An 18,828-nucleotide genomic window follows, 5' to 3' on the forward strand; every position below is an offset into this window, starting at 1 on the left:
ATGTTTCTGAGACAGGACATATTTGTATTCTTAAACACTAATAAACATATAAAAGGTGAAACAGCTACTCATAAAAGCTTATTGTGGACGAATGTATTTAGAAATGTTAACTGGGCTTATATCTGGAGTCGTTGTGAAAAATACTAATAAAGTAAAAAAGGTTACATTTAAATTATTTACAGGGTTTATTTACAGCTAAGAGTGTTTTGGAGATTTCGTTTGGATATTGATTATTCCTGAGATTTTGTTGAAAAGAAAATAATCTATTGTCTATTCTTTGTGTATACCCAATCCTTTTTTGGGTGAATATGGAACATTTTATTAGAAAGAAAACAGAAATTCTATCCAATATAAATAATTTTGATATGTATTATTCTAATAAAAAAACATCAATAATTATTTTTATTTAAAGATGTAATATATATATTTTTTATATTCAAGTTATTAAAGTTTTTTTTATTATTATTATTGTTTTGGGAAAATTTCACATACACAAAAAGAAATTGTCAGGGTCAAAGCCAAATGTCAGTTACAGAGAGGACTTAATATTTTTCATGAAATAAAGTTTTTAATCAATTAATGGTTGTTGTGTTCACTCTGGCACATTTGTGTATACATTTGTATATTTTTGTATACTGCTGTATACTTTGTTCCAAGCACAAAAAACAGTATGGAGGTGAATGAGTCTTTCATTGGCGATCGATGACTCTACGTGCCACTAGGTCATCCAGTCCTGGCTGCAGGAAGGAAAGACAATCGAGCAAAGATCGAATTTTGTCTCGTAGAGAAACACCGTCAAAATGCTTCTCGGCCGGTTATTGTTGAGGACTTCAGCTGTCAATAAGAGTGAGTACGGCAATGCGAATTATATTTGGCGCACATTATAGTCCCAGTACATTTCCTTGGTAAATTTGTTCACTCGCCTTATCTTAGCAAAGGAGTATGGCCTGACCTTTCTTAGCTTAGCCAGACTAGCAACACAGCAGCCAATGCATTAGTTACAACTCATGTATGTATGTGCACATTTATAATGTCCATATATATATATATATATATATATATATATATATATATATATGCAGTCTAGTATGTCTTAATGATATGGGCTTTTTCAGGTGTTGGTGAATTACAAGCAAAGGACAAAGATTTGTTTTCACAAATTTTGTTTTTGTCTTCTTGTTAATAAATCCATTCATATACAAACTAACAACTTAGATATAACAGATACTAAAACTGTCTAAAAAAACAGACTGCATTAAATATAGATTGTTTTGATGATCGCTTTTCTCTCTTTTTCAGTGGTTAGCAGAAATGCTTATACAGCATCCAAACCTGATCCCTCCAAGCCAAACATGCTGAGAGTAGGACTGGCATTTGGAAGTACAGCTGTCTTGTGGGCACTGGTAACTCCATTTAAATGATCTCTCATACATGCACACAAACTTACACCTGTTTTTAAGTTTCCTAAACACCCTCTCTGTTCCCCACCAGCTGTTCAAGCAACACAGCACTGATGTGCATGAGTACAAAACAAGGAATGGGTTAGAGTAATTCACAAGGCTATGTAAGTAAAAAACAGTACCATTTCCTTATTCGGTGTGAGATTGGAAACCTTGTGAAACCAAAGCGGTAGTTTATATATATATATATAAACTAAATAACATACCTGCTAATTGATCTGTATTTACATGAGATGATGCCATGCTAATGAAGTAATAGTCATTGTTTTTTTTCCCTTTTTAGGGCATTGATTGCTCTGTGCTTCATGGATCTTCTGTTTTTCCTGTTTCGATGTTCCTCTGCTATTGAATGATGTACAATAATGTTAAATAAAGTTGTGTATATATAACTTGCCTCTAGTCACTCTCTCCTGGCTCCAGCGAACATGAGTTGTAGAGATATAAATATTATATTCAATATATATGGCTTCCCTTTGTTCCCTTCAGTTCAATGTAATGATGTGGTTTATAAGCAAAACAATTACAGAATCATTCTTTCAAATTGTCCCCTGGTTTCACAGACAAGGTTTGAGTCTAGTCCCAGACTTTAATGCATGTTTTAGCTGTTTTAACTGAAAGCAACTTGCATTGACATATCTTAAAATGCACATTTATAAAAGGTACTTAAATGTCCTAATTGAACTAAGGTCTAATCCTGTCTTAATCTAAGCCCTGCCTATGAAACCAGGCTTAAGTGTCCGAATTAGGTAAATGCCATTGTCAGTTGTTTACAAAGCATGGGATTTTTGAAGACAGCATTCAGTGGCATCAAACCAGTGATATCCCAAAATTCAATTTTTAAGACCGTATATGGAGTCAATTAGATTAATGTGGCCAGGAGAAGCAAGATGTCAGACACAAAACAGCAAGTATGTTAGGTGTAATGGTAAATCTTTTTTGCCAAGATCTCATTATAGTTTACTAATTAATAGGCCACAGAGCTTTGGACAGTGTCTTGTTTTATTACTCCGTAGTCAAGTCAAGTCACCTTCATTTATATAGAGCTTTTAACAACATAGATTGTTTCAAAGCAGCTTTACAGTGATAATGGGAAATTAAGGTAACATTGGTTGTTTTGGCTTTACAGCAGCTCTAGAATAAAGTTATTGTCCAGCTAAAGTTAGTTTTGATTGATTCTCTTCAGTCGCAACGATCATTAGTTATTAACTTAGGGGCTGCTAACACGACACCGTTCTAACAGAAAACCTTTAAGTTCTCTCTGCGCAAACTTTAAAAACGCAAACCTGTGAGAACACTGATGGCATGTGCACATGCGTATTACTTGTTTAGTCTATAGGTATGTGCGTTTGAATATATATGTGCGCAGGTGTCTAGTCCTTCTTTACAAACCAACCCTCAACAAAATATTTGTCTGGCCTTAAAATTTATAATACAGAATTTTTATCCTGTAGCCAAATGGATGTAGCCATGTGAACCGGAATTATCCCGACAACGTTTGAAGAGAAGGGAAGGAGGCCTTCACAGGGGAGAGACTAGTTGACACTTAAGGACTGCGTTGTCGACGTGTCCAGGCGCAGGTCCTTCATCAGATCTGGATACATCCTGGATCTGGCGGACTGCACTAAACCTCTGGATAAACAGAGAGACTAATATTAGCATAGACACCAACAAGTACATCAGGATTTATGGGAAGTGTTCCCGGTTCAGGCTAACCTAATCTATGCAGCCTAACATTGAATTATAGAAGTCTATAATGTGTTATGTGTATGCTAGGTCAAAGAGATGTGTTTTTAGTCTAGATTTGAACTGATTTAAAGATTTAGATTTAAACTAGACAGTTGAACTGACTGTCTGCTTCACGGCCAATGTTAGGAAGACTGTTCCAAAGTTTTGGTGCTAAATAGGAAAAGGATCTACCGCCAGCAGTCAATTTTGATATTCTAGGTATTATCAACTGGCCGTAATTTTGAGATCGCAATAAACTATAATCCGTTAAGAGCTTGCTCAAGTACTGGGGAGCTAAACCATTTAGTGCTTTGTAAGTAATCAGCAATATTTTAAAATGTATACGATGTTTAATAGGGAGCCAATGCAGTGTTGACAGAACCGGGCTAATATGGTCATACTTCCTGGTTCTGGTAAGAACTCTAGCTGCTGCGTTTTGGACCAGCTGTAGTTTGTTTATTAAGCATGCAGGGCAACCGCGCAGTAGAGCATTACAATAATCTAGCCTTGATGTCATGAATACATGAACTAATTGTTCCGCATTTGTCATTGAGAGCATATGACGTCATTTAGATATATTTTTAAGATGGAAAAATGCGGTTTTACAGATTCTAGACACGTGACTTTTAAATGAAAGATTGGTATCAAAGAGCACACCCAGGTTCCTAACCGACGACGAAGACTTGACAGAGCAGCCATCAAGTGTTAGACAGTATTCTAGGTTATTACGTGAAGAAGTTTTTGTCCAATAATTAGAATCTCTGTTTTTTCAGAATTAAGTAAAAGGAAATTGCTAGTCATCAAGTTTTTTATATCAGCTATGCATTCCGTTAATTTTGTGAATTGGTAAGTTTCGTCAGGGTGTGAAGAAATATAGAGCTGAGTATCATCAACATAACAGTAAAAACTAATGCCATGCTTCCTAATGATATCTCCCAAGGGTAGCATGTACAGGGTGAACAGCAACGGTCCTAGTACTGAGCCTTGTGGTATACCATACTGAACTTTTGATCAATAAGACATCTCTTCATTTACTGCTACAAACTGATAGCGGTCAGATAAGTATGATTTAAACCATGCTAATGCAATTCCACTAATGCCAACATAATTTTTGAGTCTATTTAAAAGAATGTTGTGTTCAATAGTTTCAAATGCTTTTCAACACACAGCTAAGTACATTGTGTACTTAGACATACTATTAAACAGAATAGTATAATAAACATTCTAAAGGAGCTAACCGATAGTACATTCTGGGAACAGTTTTCGGTTATAAAACCTTGAAAAAAAAACATTAGACAATGTATTGATTCTTAGGTTGTCACTTAAATCTCCATGTGAATGTTCTTGGAAGATAAGAATTGGGATGAAAATAAACAAAAACCATATAGCCTACTAACTTAAAGGGATAGTTCACCCAAAAATGAAAATTACCCCATGATTTACTCACCCTCAAGCCATCCTATGTGTATATAAGATTCTTCTTTCAGATGAATACAATCAGAGTTATATTGAAAAATGTCCTGGCTCTTCCAAGCTTTATAATGTTTCTGTTTTAAGTCCATAAATGTGCATCCATCCATCCATGATAAAAGTGCTCCACACGGCTCCGGCGGGCCTTCTGAAGCGAAGCGATGCGTTTGTGTAAGAAAAATATCCATATTTAAAACTTTATCGACTAAATAACTAGCTCCCGACAGACGGCTGTATGCATCGATTTACGGTGGAAGAGTAACACTTGACCTGACGCACGACGTATTGACGAACGTGGAAGTGCAGAGGATAGAGCAAAACAAAACACCAGTCATGTATTCGGTTTTTTATTCTAAAATGAGAATTTTTTAGAAGGAAATCTACATGTCATACATCGTCAAGTGTTACTCTTTTGGCATAAGTCGAGTTGCGTAGACCGTCTGCCGGAAGCTAGTTGTTTTAGTCTTTTAGTTTTACTTTAGACTTTATTAACCCCCCGGAGCCGAGTGGAGCATTTTTATCATGGATGGATGCACTTTTATGGACTTAAAACAGAAACCGGCCATTCACTGCCATTATAAAGCTTGGAAGAGCCAGGACATTTTTTAATATAACTCAGATTGTATTAATCTGAAAGAAGAATGTCATACAGCTAGGATGACTTGTTGAGGGTGAGTAAATCATGGGCTAATTTAAATTTTTGGGTGAACTATCCCTTTAAGGGGAGTTGTTCTGTGTTTGCTGGTACCGTTAACGGGTGTCAGTCTGTGGAACTTAAATTCCAGTGATTTTGCGATTTTTTTTAAAGAAATGTCTGTAACATAAATTAAGCCGATACGCATGTGGTTAAAAAGCATTTGAGTAAATACATGTTACTTAATTTCTTTAAGGCCATCGTGCCAGTGAATCCAGAGGCAGGATTCGATGAGCGTTTTCTCCTCCCCTCAAGTTCACTCCTCCCCCTCCAAGTATCTCCGCACTGTCACACAGTCATTCATTGCGCCTCCATTGGACTCTCACGCTGCTTTCCTCGCTTGGCAGTGGCAGTTTGGACCATGTTTGCGTGCAGAGCATCCTGGCAGAGGTGTGGACCTCTGGCACGACTGTCCATCAACCGTGCTCACCTCTATAGAGATGGTGAGGACCGTCTTATCTGTCTCGTTAAGTTTTGTTTATATCTATTAGTCATATCATTTGCAGTGTATTTGTTGTGTTTTGGGCTTTCGCGATCTGCTAATTTTGTTATTTCACGCATTTCGACTTTAGTTTACATTAAAAATGTGTTTGAGCAGATTTGTATCATGATGTACAATTGTTTGGCCCGATGACATAGTTTAGGGTTAAGGGGACATGAAGGTCAGTCGGAACCTATTGGTACTTCACTTTTTTTTTTTAAATGGCTTTTGAGATAATTGTCAAATTTTATTGCCAGTCAGAGGTCACACGCCTCCTACTACTACTAACACATGTCCGCCGTGTCATTTACAGGGAACACAATGTACACATCGAAAACCGCAGCCTGGCACCAAGCACATAAGAATCATGTAGCCATCTTGGGCACTGCAAATCTGCAGTAATATTCATAATGCACAGATTTATAATTCAAAATGTACGAACTATCACTGCATTTTAAACGTTGTGAAAAGTTAGGTTAGTTGTGGACTCTTGAATATGATTCGAATAATGTCTGTCAAATTCATTCCGTCGTCACTTTAAATGGATTATGAAACACGAACTTGCGTAATAGGGAATCGTTTGAATTTTTATTTTTGGTTTAAGTATTCATACTCTGCTTGATTTTTGACCTTCAGTGTTCTAAGGGTGTTCTGTGTTTCACGTATAGATCACGTGATTGTGTACGTGGTCGAGCTATAGACTCATGCACGCGGACCTATGGAACTCAGTGGCTCTGTACCCTATGGCAAGCCGTTCTAACAATTAATAATAAAGAAATATTTGTATCCTACTAGTATCAATTCCATCAGGCACTAGTATTATTTAGTTTTTTTGCGTTCCCCAGAGAAACGTTGCGTTTGTTTGCAAAGAACTCAGGGGAACGTAAAACATTTAAGAGAGAACACAAAAGCATTGACTTATTATTTTCTACCATTTAATTTTTTTCCCCTCCTCAATGTCCCTTTAGGGGCTCTGTAAATTTCTGAGAATAGTTTCAAGTCTTTTTCAGTGTAGATACTAGTACCTATTAAATATATAGCCTACTATTAGTATTACTAATTTAGATACTTATTTCAGTAGTGACTATGAACCATTTCATTGTTACTAGTAATGCTAGTACACAACTTTTTGCCATTGACTTCTATGGAGATCTATCATTCAGATATCAGCTATGTATTCCAATTGTGACTAGTACGTATTTATTAGATACTACTTCATCAAGTAGAATTTGCTAGTGCTGGTATGCTATTCCGAATTAATGATTGCCTCAGGGTTCAGTGTTTTCTACTTTTTTTTTGTCACCCAAACCCCTATGTTAGTCTTTTAAACATTTATGCTTTTATTATTATTGTATTGAATTTAGCACTTGCATTTTAAACTCACAGACCCCCCACTTTATGTACTCCAGGAGGGCTCATAGACCCCTGTTGGGAAACCCTAGTTGTTTAAATAAACAAGCAGACATTCTTAAAGCAAGACACTTGTCTGCCCTTGTTGTTGCTTGACTGTATTAGATGAATCAATGTATGTGAAAATCTAGGTTAGGATGTATATTACATCATGAAAATCTGTTGAAAAAAGCAACATAAGCATAGATTGAATAAGAGTGTCTGTCCTACCCACTAAATATCTCCTCAAATAGCCATTAACGGCTGGACGGTAGGCCTACACTTGTCAGACACCACTTGCTTAAAGCCTTTCATTTTAATTCTTGTCCGCTCAACCGTTCCAGTATCAAGCTGTGTTTAATCTTTTTTGGAGGGTGATTTGCAGGATAGATATTTTAAGAAAACAGGTCATGCTTTCAACTAACATTAAGTTGAGTAAATGATGATTATGTTGTAAATGGAGAACTATCCTTTTAATATAGCAGGCCTATTGTTAAAATAATACGGACAAAAAAAGGGCATTTCTAGTAGCATCTGTAACTGAAAGCCTTTTGTTTTGTTTTGTTTGATGCTGCATCCTATTCCACACCACTAGGTGTCAATATAAGACTGAGACGACCATATTGTGAAAATATTTATTGTGTGAAATACATGTTTGTTTAATTTCAGCAGTTGTGTCTTATTTGCTGTTGTTAAATTGTTTTATGTAAATATAGGTATTATATTGGCCATTGGCAACCTAGATATTAGGCCTAATCAACATCTGACATTGAAAAACTCAAGTTGGTTCCCAGTGGTCTAACTAAGCATGTCTCACTTTCTGTTTGCTTCACCCTTTGACTCCTAGGAAAGATTAACAGATTAGTTGGTATAAATAACACAGAGGTGTCTAGAACCCATTTACTCTAGCTGGGCACAAGTGACTGGATTATCTTAATGAGAATATTGAAGAGAATCCTGAAAAAAGGCTCCTTTTTTTCCCAGGAGTTCTCAAACTTTTTTTAGGACAAGGAACTGTCTGTACTAAGATAGTCATTCAATTATATATTTGGTTATTAAACAATTATCTATGTAAGAAAATAGACAAATAATGCATAATTCTCTTTATACATTTAGAATAATCATTGACCAATACATATGTTATATAAACATAACTGTTGGAGATAAACTTCTATATAGAGAGTTACTGAATTTAAAGTCATGGAAATGCAATAAAACAATGGCTGTGTCCTTTCAGCGTCAGTTGTCACTGCCATTCACAAATCCTCTCCTGTGGCCTCATGGGATAGTAAAGTGTCATATGCACACTTCAGAATCTCATCGGAAGAAGTGGGTCATCCGTGTACTTTTTGCCTTCTCTTTTATGAGTACTGTGAATTTCGGACATACTACTTTTGTCACATATTATTTTTCGCCAATTAGGATGCGATTTCTGATGCAGTTAATGTTTAAAAATCCAGATGAATGCTGACAGGCATATTTATAGGTACCTAAAACCATTTATAGGTACCTAAAACCATTGACAAGAATCCAATCAGGCAGTGACCTACTGTGCAGGAAGCAGCTCAGGACCTCCATATTACTGTCATGGAGGTCAATCTCTGTGCCAGGCACTTTAACTAAAACATTAACTCTTAAATACAAATAATATTTTAGTTCTATTAGCCTACACTATTAAAACTCTATTAGAGAGAGAGCGAGTTAGAGAAATGTGGCCGACAAATGCGACCTGTGGAGGACACAGCTCTCGAAATGAGACCGTAATCGTTGCCTCAACTAATATGTTGATCCAAAATCGTTCCCTTACTCCTTTGTTCTCTATGCAGTGGTTCCACGGAGGCTCATGTCATCAGTTCCTGGTGGCTCCGGCGAGAATATACTGTACGCCGTCCTCTGTGGTGGAGCCTTCGCCGGTTCCTTGGCATATGTAAGTATGGTTAAAGCTCAAACCATTGATGTCAGATCATAAATTTGTTGAATTAATATCTTTTTGAATTCTATGATAGGTTTACAAAACAGTTGTAACAGACAAAGAACGCTTTGCTGACCGTGTTTCTGAAATTAATGCTCGTCCCAAGTCTGAGTGGAAACCCAAACCATGGCCACCCAAGAGTAAGTCTGGTTTTGTTTTCACAGTGTCAGTTCTGCTTTCAGCATTGTAACTTCAGCCAATGTCACTTTTAATATTCAGATGAATAGTTTTAAATCTAGGGTGCATGAATGGTGAAAGATACAGGCATAAGGTAACATAGATAATCTTTGGCATTTTGTTGCAGCAAACCAATGCTTTTCACACATCACTGATAGTAACCCTAAAAGTCAGTGGCATCAGGATTGCTGATCTTAATTGTCAGCTTATCTTCTGCAAGTATCTACAAGATCTACCTCAGATGCTAATAAATAATTTATTGCTGCCCTTCCAACACATAATTACAACCACAACAAAAGACATGTTGCCATCTTAGTACACATTTCAGTCTTGCCAAAACCACTTCTACCACATTGAATAACTGTATCATATCCAAGCTTCTCTAACATTCCTGCATCTGAGCCAAAGCACTATTAAACAGTCTTATCTAAATGACAGCAGCAATAAAACACTCTCTCTCATTCAGGTATTTTAAATAAGAGGACATAATGTGTTATGCGGTCTAATAAAGTGACTGTTGACAGAAAGCTTTATACAGCAGGTTCAGATTTCAGATTAAAATGTAACATTTCATGTTTTTGTTGTTCTTTTTAGGTGGGGAGAATGGTGATGGTGAGTTTATATGTGATCTTTTTTTTTGTACCATAATAAATAACTTTGATATTTAAATTGACTTAAATGTCTATGTAACACATCTGTTTGTCTTAAAACCAGTGGGATCCATTTAGTATGTTTTGCTAAAACCAACTTGTGCTTTAACTTGCATGGTCTGAACTGCTGCATAACAAGTATGTTTGGGAGTTATTTATGAGTAATCTGGAAATGTATTATAGCCTTGGTTTCCGAGGGTCAGACTCAGAGGGTAACTAAATGATGTCGCCCCCTAGCGCCCTCGTCTCCTCCCGTTAAATCGATCCTGATATCTTATTGGCTGATAGCTGCAAAACACTGGACAAAGATTATATTCTTGGCACATAGATTATGACCTGATCTGATTAATATTTGCTCTATGCCAAATAGGATCAACTTAATTTTTAAGTTTTACAAATATCCTATAATGGCACTACAATGGACAGATATGGGTAGATTATCTCATAGCTAAACTGCAAAAACAAAATTCTTGTTTATTGAGAACCTAGAACTTCATCAGTTCAACAAACTTCAAATAGAAAACCAGAAAAGTGAGCTAAAAAGGCCTCATTTATTGGTTTTGATGAAGTGCTGCATATTTTTTTCTTGGTGTCGTTGAGATTGGATTGAGTTGTTGTTCTCATGTCCTACCCTTCTAACCCACCTGATCCCCTGATCCTATTTGTCAGAAAGCCTGTTAATCAGAACTGGGTATCGTTCTCTTTGACACTGTGTCACTCTCCTCTTGAATAAAGCATTTATATGATCCGTCTGCACCCCTGTGCACTCCCATTCTCTCTCACGACCCTCTTTCCCTACTTATTTACCTGTGATCCTCTATTACTCACTGCAGTCCAGTCTAGAAAGACTTGCCAGCCAATAGCACTGAGCACAGTGGTCTTCTGCTACTGTGGTCACATACACATACTACAGTCTTTCAAATGCCAAAACAGAACTATGAAATCATGATATTGAACAACGAACTCAAAACTCTTAACTAATCTCTTTCCTTACTTTCCTAACTGTGTCTTTGTTCTGACTCTTTCCAGAGTAAACTAATTTGGAGAGTCGGGGCTGGGCACCTATAGTCTTCAGTCAGGACTTTTTGGATGATTCTCTCCTGAGTTATTGTCATTATGAGTCCTGCTATTTGTCTTTTTAAGTTCCTCTTCATTCCATTGACTTAGAAACCCTTATTTAAAATGATTATTGTGGTGTAATACAGTAGAAATTGGTGAAAGACATGTAAAAGAAAGCTTCCCTCTGTGGGTTAACTTATTAAACACGCACAACAAAGCCCTTTGCTTGTCATTCTGTGTTGCTGGAATTCACAGAGTTGCTGGTACTGCTAGCTTTGAAGAGATGGTAAGGCTCAGCCATCTTTGTATTCCTTCTCCTCACTTGTCCTCCTAGCCCCTTTCTCCTTATTTTTTCTGTTCAATTTCTCTTTACACCCTCCCTCCTCATTCTTGGGTTTTGCATGCTGCCTTCAGTGATTTATGTTGTGAGTGATTTTGACAAAGCTGGATTTATATTCCTTTTATACCCTTCTGATTAGGTTTTCCAGGTTGGTAAGATGGATGTTGTGCGCATGAGAAAGGCATGGTGACAAAGTAAATGTTCTTAGCTATGCAAATGTTCCTAGGAAATTAGCATAAATTAAATTCAGTTCAACTAATACTACAATGACATACTTTATTTACATATGAAATAATTACTTTTTTATCATTATTATTTTTATAATGAAACAATTATTAAAATAATAAATAATAAAAAAATTCTCACGTTACTAAAAAATTATTCATATTAAAACTTTTCCTTGAATAATTAGTTGCAATTAGTATAATTTTCATCACAGATTTTTCATTTATTAATATACGGAAGTCATCATAGATATTGTGAACTATAGTACCAACTTACAAAAACTGTCAATAAATGTCCAGGTATTAATGTCTAGGTATTGCTATTTTGCAAGCTCTATTACTTCTCTATATTTATAAATGAAAAATCTGTATTGAAAATTGTGCTAATTGCAACTAATTACCTAAGGAAAATGTTATTCATTAGAATTTTTATTTAATATTTAAATAATTATTTATTATATAAATAATAAATTGAGAGAAAATGCAATTATCTAATTTGTAAAAACATATCATGGTAGTATTAATTGAAATGAATTTATTTAATGTGTAATTTTTTTTATATAGATTAAGAAAAAATCATTGTGTCTGGGCAGGAAGATTTGAATTACTCTACCGTAATGATAAATACAAAAATAAAAAATAATCTTATTTTCTTGAGATTTTGCTTGCAAAATATTCTTAATTGTCATAAAAAAAAATGTAAAACAATCTCAATAGTCTTAAAATAGGTTTCATTTTCTTTAGGCAAAATATAATTTCATATCCTTTTATTTTTATTTTTGGGGATAAATATGACCTGGTAATTTCTATGTGAGATTCAAAATAAACTAGAAGAATGCTAAAAGAAATGGAAACGTAGCTTGATGCTTAATTTTTCCTTCTTTGTTGTCTGTTTAGAAGAAGCTGGTGCAGAGGAAGGAGAGGTGGCAGAAAGCGTAGAGAGCGCAGCCGAGGAGGATGTAGCTGCTGAAGCTCCTGAGGTCTTGCTGGAAACAGCCAAGGCCACTGGAGAGGAGACGGGAACCCTTGAGACCGTTGTGGAAGAGGTTGCCGAGATGGTCGCAGAGACTGCAGAGGTGGTTGCTGAGGTGGCGGGGGTTGTTGCTGAGACGGCAGAGGAGGTGGCAGCGGTGGCAGAGGAAGTACAGAAGGTTGCAGAGGAAGTTGAGGCAGCGGCTGAGGCTGTTGTTACTCCGGTCATCCAAGCTGAAGAGACGGTGTCAGAGAGCAACGGTACGCCAGAAGCCTCCCAAGAGGAGGCAGTAGCTGAGGCTACTAGTACAGAGGCCTGAATGGCTCATGGGTACTCAAACACTCACCTACACACACAAGAAACAGAAGATTTAAATGTCCTATATAGCAAAATGGTCACTGTCTCACTTAAACGAACATGTCATCCTTGTCAAATCTCAAGAAAGAACAAAACATGACACTTGAACAATTTTAGAGACTTGCTAGATTTATCCTCAGTTTTCCTCCCTTCCAATTAGATTCTTTAGTCATTAACTGAAGTTGTAAGGAGCTCAGTGACATTAACTGAATGATAGTGGATGTGATTTATTGTATAGTCCTCATCGTACTGTACTTCCTCTGTTCCCGTTGGCGAGTTATAGAACAGGATTTGATCCTTGCGGTGCAATAATTGAATCCCACTAAACAGCACACAGCTGATTGTGTATATTTTCATTATATTCCTGGAGTTTGCTGGAATATTTAAATTATATTAATGAACTTATATAATGATATCTGTTGAAACCACTGTGAGAATCCAAAGTTGCTGCTTTTTGTTACATCTGTGACCAAACATTCCAGTGACTTTAGACTATCTACTCTGTTCTTGTTTCTTACACTCAGTTTCACTCTCTGTCTTCTCAACCTCTAAATATCTGAGCCAGCCTCCTGTCACTTTTAACTTCTGTCCTGCCTTACCTCTTCTTTGAGGCACAACTGCACGCAAAGACACAGAAAAGCTGCAAATGTACTGCTGTATGTTGTTATTTGTTCTGTAATAACTTTAACAGTGCAGTTATTGATTTTTGGATTTGTCCAAACATGTGCTTCTCTGCCAGATATCACTTAGTTGGTACACGCCAGTTAATATTGTGAAATCTGTGAGTCTTTTGCTCCCTAGCAACTAGGCCAGCTGTGTTTCTGTATTAGTTTTCTCTTTATATTCCTCTGTATGACTGATCTGACAAGGAACTCAGTAACTTACCAAGGAGCTCAAGTATGTGTGTGATTCAATGAAATTGCTCGTTTTCTTGGAAAAAATGCATTCGTGTAATAAAAATGAATAAGGGATTTCGAAGCTATTTAATAAAATTATGGATAAATATCAAAAAGATATTCTCTGTGTTTAATTTTTTCTGAAAACTCCATTTACAAACTGAAATATTACACGTTAAACATTGGCAAGTTCATCCTCTATTTTAAAAGTAATGTTTTAAAAAGCTGAATTTAGCGAAAAGATCATTGGTGTCCTGATGCTGTACATTATAGTCCCTAAATGCAAAAATCCATCCATGTTAGAAGTTTCACATCTTCATTTTTGTGGTGATCAAACTTGTGGTGTGTCCTTTTCTATGTGATATTTGGCAGTAAAGCCTCTTCATGTACTGCATGTTTTGAATAATGCGGAAACTCCTAAATGGAGCTGCATGGTGTTACACGCATTATGATTCTTGTTGAAAATCTCTGACATTCTGTGAAATATACACACCATAGATCATTTATTAATGTACTTGATTGTACAGATCTGTGCTGTTAGATCTATCTCTACTGTAGTGAGGATGAACCTCTGCACTCCACTTTTAGTAGTCTCACTTCTATCTTTCCCATTGTGTCTGCATCTAGATCCATCTGCTGTTTTAAACTACACACAATGCAATATAATTATTTATAAAAAAGAGTATTTAAACTAAATCTTCTAAATAATTATTTTGTCACCTCAAACATCTGATGTCTGTTTTTTTGTATGATTATTGGATGGCTTGATTGTGTCTTGCAGTGGCTCCGTCAGAGTCGGTCAGCCCAGTAGATGCAGAAACGGTAGAGCTGGCTGCTGCTTCTGTGGTCGATGTTCTTCCTGTGGTGTCTGTAGCTGTAGAAGACGTACCAGTTGAAGCTGTACCAGAGAAGCCCACTGAGGTGTCTTCAACAGATAATGTGGAAAGTGAACCAATAACAGAGCTGGCACCCGTTGCTCCAGTGATGGAAGAGGAACCAGTGTCACTAGTAGCAGAAGAGGCACCAGATGCTGCTGTAGCAGAGGAAGTGTCTGTTGCTCCAGTGACAGAAGAAGCACCAGTTTCCCCAGTTGTAGAGGAGCCACCTGTTACTGCAGTGATTGAAGAGGCTCCAGCAGCAGAGGAGACACCAGTTGATTCACCAGTAGCAGAAGTATTTGTTGCTCCAGTGGAAGAAGCACCAGTTCCCCCAGTTGTAGAGGAGCCACCTGTTACTACAGTGGTAGCAGAGGAGACACCAGTTGATTCACCAGTAGCAGAAGTATTTGTTGCTGCAGTGGTAGAAGAAGCACCAGTTTCCCCAGTTGTAGAGGAGCCACCGGTTACTGCAGTGATTGAAGAGGCTCCAGCAGCAGAGGAGACACCAGTTGATTCACCAGTATCCTCAGAAGAGGCATCTGATGTCCCTGTGATAGAAGAGGAAGTACTGGTTGACCCAGTGACAGAGGAGGCACCAGTTGAACCGGTACCAGAGATGCATGTAGCACCTGTTCCAGAAGAGGTGCCAGTTTTCTTGCTAACTGAAGATGCTGAGGAAACACCTGCAGTCACAGTAGCAGAAGAGGTCGTTCCAGCAGTCGTCCTAGAAGCACAAGAAGGTGAGGAAGTGAAGGCATGTTCAGAGGTGATTGCAGAAAGTGCAGTTGTGGAGATTTCAGTACGTGTGGTTGAGGAAGAAGCAGCAAGTCCGGCTGTGGATGTTACAGAAAGAGTGGCTGAACCAGATGTTGTGAGCACAGTGGTGGCAGAGGAGGTTTCTCCAGCTGAAACATCAAGCGCACCTGATGCTTTGGAAGACCCCAAACGAGACTTCATAGTGGTTGTCTTGGAGGGAGGTCCCAAAACAGAAAAGAAGCCCCTGGTGCTTGGTGTGTCCCCCATGACTGGCAGAATCATCCCAGCCCCTGATGATGACGAAGAGCCATCGGGCCAGGTAACAGGTAATCTGGTTTAACAATGCAATGCTGAGTTAACTAGTTAACTAAATCATGATGATAGCAAAAATGTAGTTTAACCAAAACTTGACCTGAAACTAGCTGAATAGTGATTCAAAAGAGAAAGTGGTGAATACAAAGTTTTTTATATAGTATGTGAAGACATCCAATACATGTATTTTTAATAAATGCTCATGATGCACATTGTAACCTCCTTTTTATGATCTAAATGTTAATCTTTTATTTCATTCATAGGGCAAGCGCCATTTGCTTAAAGTGCAGATGTATTAGCAGCAACTAAAAAAGGTAATGTATTGTGGAAATCTTTATATATATATATATATATAGTTTGTGTGTGTGTTCAAATGTTTGGGTCAGTAAATTTTTTTATAGATATCCAATTTATTCAGCAAGAATGCATTACATGTGATCAAAAGTAACAGTTAAGACCTTTACATTGTTACAAGAAATTTTTTAATTCAAACAAGTGCTAAAATTGTGAACTTTCTAGTAAACAAAAAAAAAATCTTAAGTAAAACGGATCACAGTATTAAAAAAAACATTAAGAAGCACAATTGTTTTCAACATTGATGATAATAAGAAATGTTTCTTGAGCACCAAATTAGCATATTGGTATGATTTCTGAAGGATCACGTGACACTGAAGATTGGAGTAAATTCAGATTTGCCATCACAGAAATAAATTACATTTTATTAAATATATTGAAATGGAAGACAGTTATTTTAAACTGTAACAATATTATGGTTCTTACTGTGTTTTTGATCAAATAAAAAGACTTATCTTTTTAAGATATTTTCCAATCCCAAGATTTTGAATGATAGTGTACATTGACATGACGACTTTTTGGTTTCTTTTGTCTTTTTCTCAGTTTAGTAGAGTCAGATGTCCTGGGATAGTAAACCGGTTCCCTGATAAAGAATTAGTGATGTGCCTTCCCACTTCCCTATTGCCTGCGTCCACATTGAGCCCACCAACAATTTCAGTAATGCTAACACCGGACCCAGAATGCTGTTACCTTCCCACTCTGCTCTAAGTACACCTCTCTTTCCACTGAAACGTGGTTACTTCATGTGAACATTCACTCCTCTCTGATATGAGAGATACAGGTTTCTTGACAATTATAATATGCATTAAATGCTGTGACCGATCTTTTTAGCCTTTATACATGGAACTCTACTCTTTTTGAGTCAACTGCACATTGAAGCCTATACTATAGTTAACCCTACCTCAAACCTCACATTAGTATGAATTGCAGTGTCAATAGTTACTATACCAGCAAGGCTACAAATTTACCACAAACACTGCCATACCTGCATGCTGGGCCACCAGTTTTCTGGTTAAACTTCAGGTTGTCCTCTATCTTCAATCTATGCTATTTTTCCATTTGCATTATTTATGAACATACACTAAATTTGATTTGTACCTTTCTACCTCAGCTTAAAATGACAGTGTTCTTTTTACACATTTCCAGTAACCAGTATTCGTAACCAGCTTGCATTTACAATGTTATATGACTAGGTCTGAAAACAACTGACAAACGGATTGCATTTCTCAAAATAAGCAATAAAATATTATGCCATGCCAAGTCAGAATTCCATAATTAATTTCTAAAGGCCAAAAGGCAAATCACACTGCTGCATCCTTTGTCTTTGTTTTCCTCTTCTCTCTTAGTTTGTTGTATTGATCCATCAGAGTCAGTCAGTCATCATCATCATCAAACCAGTGATTATAAAACCTGTTGCTTGACAAGTGCATAATAAAGTTATTTCATTGTTGTGTCAAAAGCAATGTCCCCAAACCTGTTATGCCAAAGTTACACTTTCTGTTACCTTCAGTATCATATTTGATTCTAATTTGATTTGATTAGATGCTAACCTCCTCTCATTCAAATTTTAGACTGATAGATAGACGTACTAAATTGATCCACAAGGGAATTTAAGGTCAGATAAATACACAAAAAGATACTTAACAATTGCCCTAACAGTTTTGTCTTTTATTTCTTTACATGTTTGAAAAGGGACCTTGAGTATTATGAGTAACATTACAACTTAATAATGTGAATGTGAGGGAATAATGTGAATTATGTTTCCGTATCATAAAGGGTGTGTTCACAGGTTCTTTTGTCTTTGTTTTAAGGGTTAGGGATGTAATATTCTTGTGCCGTTTTGAGGTTTCAACTTTCACTGTAGGCCCTAAACTGGGGTTTTTAAACTGTGAATGTACTGTTCCTGTATATCAAAGAAAAATAAAGGGTTAAAACACATTTTAGTGTGATTGTGTGTGACTAAGATCAAGAGTATGAGATTTGATTATCAGGCACTGTACAGTTCTGTTAATATGTTGGATCTGAGAAAGACCCAATTTTGGTAAATTCAGGACAAGGATCTTCGAGGACAGTGATAAGAATTTGTATAAGGTTACGACAGCAGTGATTGCTTTTCCAATAACTATAATATATATTTTGAAGGTATCAAAGCCACAATGTAAGGCTGTGCTGCATTGTTTGAAATATAATTAGTATGGAAGTAAAATAATGACAGATGTTTTTGAAACAATAAAGCTTGTTGAATTGCACTACTTGGAAAAAAATATGCATTGCATTAACCCTGCATGCATTTTTATGCATTGTATTTTTAGGGCTTGCATTTTTATGGGCTGAAATTCAACATAGTTGTATATTTAAGCTGTGAATATTTCAATTCAAAACATTTCACACGTTTTCATTAAAAAATGTAATCCATATTCACCTTTCAGATTTCACTTCCAAAATATTAATTTAGTTAACCTATAAAATTCGACAGGCAATTTTTGGTCCATTTTATTCCGCTTTACAAATTCGCTCCCACAAATTCAGTGGCTCAAATTCGACAGAAAATTCAACATTTGACTTCCTGGAACCGCAGGAATATCAGTAGATTACCATAATTGCGTACCGTACTGTACTGTACCGTACCGTACCATACCGCTCGGTGGAAACGAGTCATAA

At 36.6% G+C, this 18,828-nt stretch overlaps 2 protein-coding genes across 6 annotated transcripts; both read left to right on the forward strand.

Moving 5' to 3' along the window:
* The first annotated feature begins 687 nt into the window (after positions 1-687).
* ndufc1 (NADH:ubiquinone oxidoreductase subunit C1) lies at positions 688-1,849 on the forward strand. The gene is made up of 4 exons (XM_084133262.1): positions 688-846; positions 1,300-1,403; positions 1,492-1,564; positions 1,744-1,849. Exons 1-3 carry the CDS (start codon positions 801-803, stop codon positions 1,549-1,551), a joined length of 210 nt encoding a protein of 69 aa, XP_083989388.1. The 5' UTR covers positions 688-800; the 3' UTR covers positions 1,552-1,564; positions 1,744-1,849.
* A 3,777-nt stretch (positions 1,850-5,626) lies between these two features.
* mgarpa (mitochondria localized glutamic acid rich protein a) lies at positions 5,627-18,105 on the forward strand. Of its 5 annotated transcripts, none has more exons than XM_084132872.1 (8): positions 5,627-5,792; positions 9,046-9,146; positions 9,226-9,331; positions 9,963-9,980; positions 12,539-12,874; positions 14,649-15,827; positions 16,077-16,127; positions 16,711-18,105. In XM_084132872.1, the coding sequence occupies exons 1-7, from the start codon at positions 5,711-5,713 to the stop codon at positions 16,094-16,096; spliced, it is 1,842 nt and encodes a 613-aa protein (XP_083988998.1). In that variant the 5' UTR covers positions 5,627-5,710; the 3' UTR covers positions 16,097-16,127; positions 16,711-18,105. The 5 variants fall into 5 exon arrangements, with proteins under 5 accessions (XP_083988998.1, XP_083988999.1, XP_083988996.1 ...); XM_084132873.1 differs by having other exon boundaries at positions 16,716-18,105; XM_084132870.1 differs by having other exon boundaries at positions 14,649-15,820.
* The last annotated feature ends 723 nt before the right edge of the window (positions 18,106-18,828 follow it).

The sequence above is a fragment of the Abramis brama genome (genome assembly GCF_963993115.1).
Source record: "Abramis brama genome assembly, chromosome: 13".
NCBI lineage: Eukaryota > Metazoa > Chordata > Actinopteri > Cypriniformes > Leuciscidae > Abramis > Abramis brama.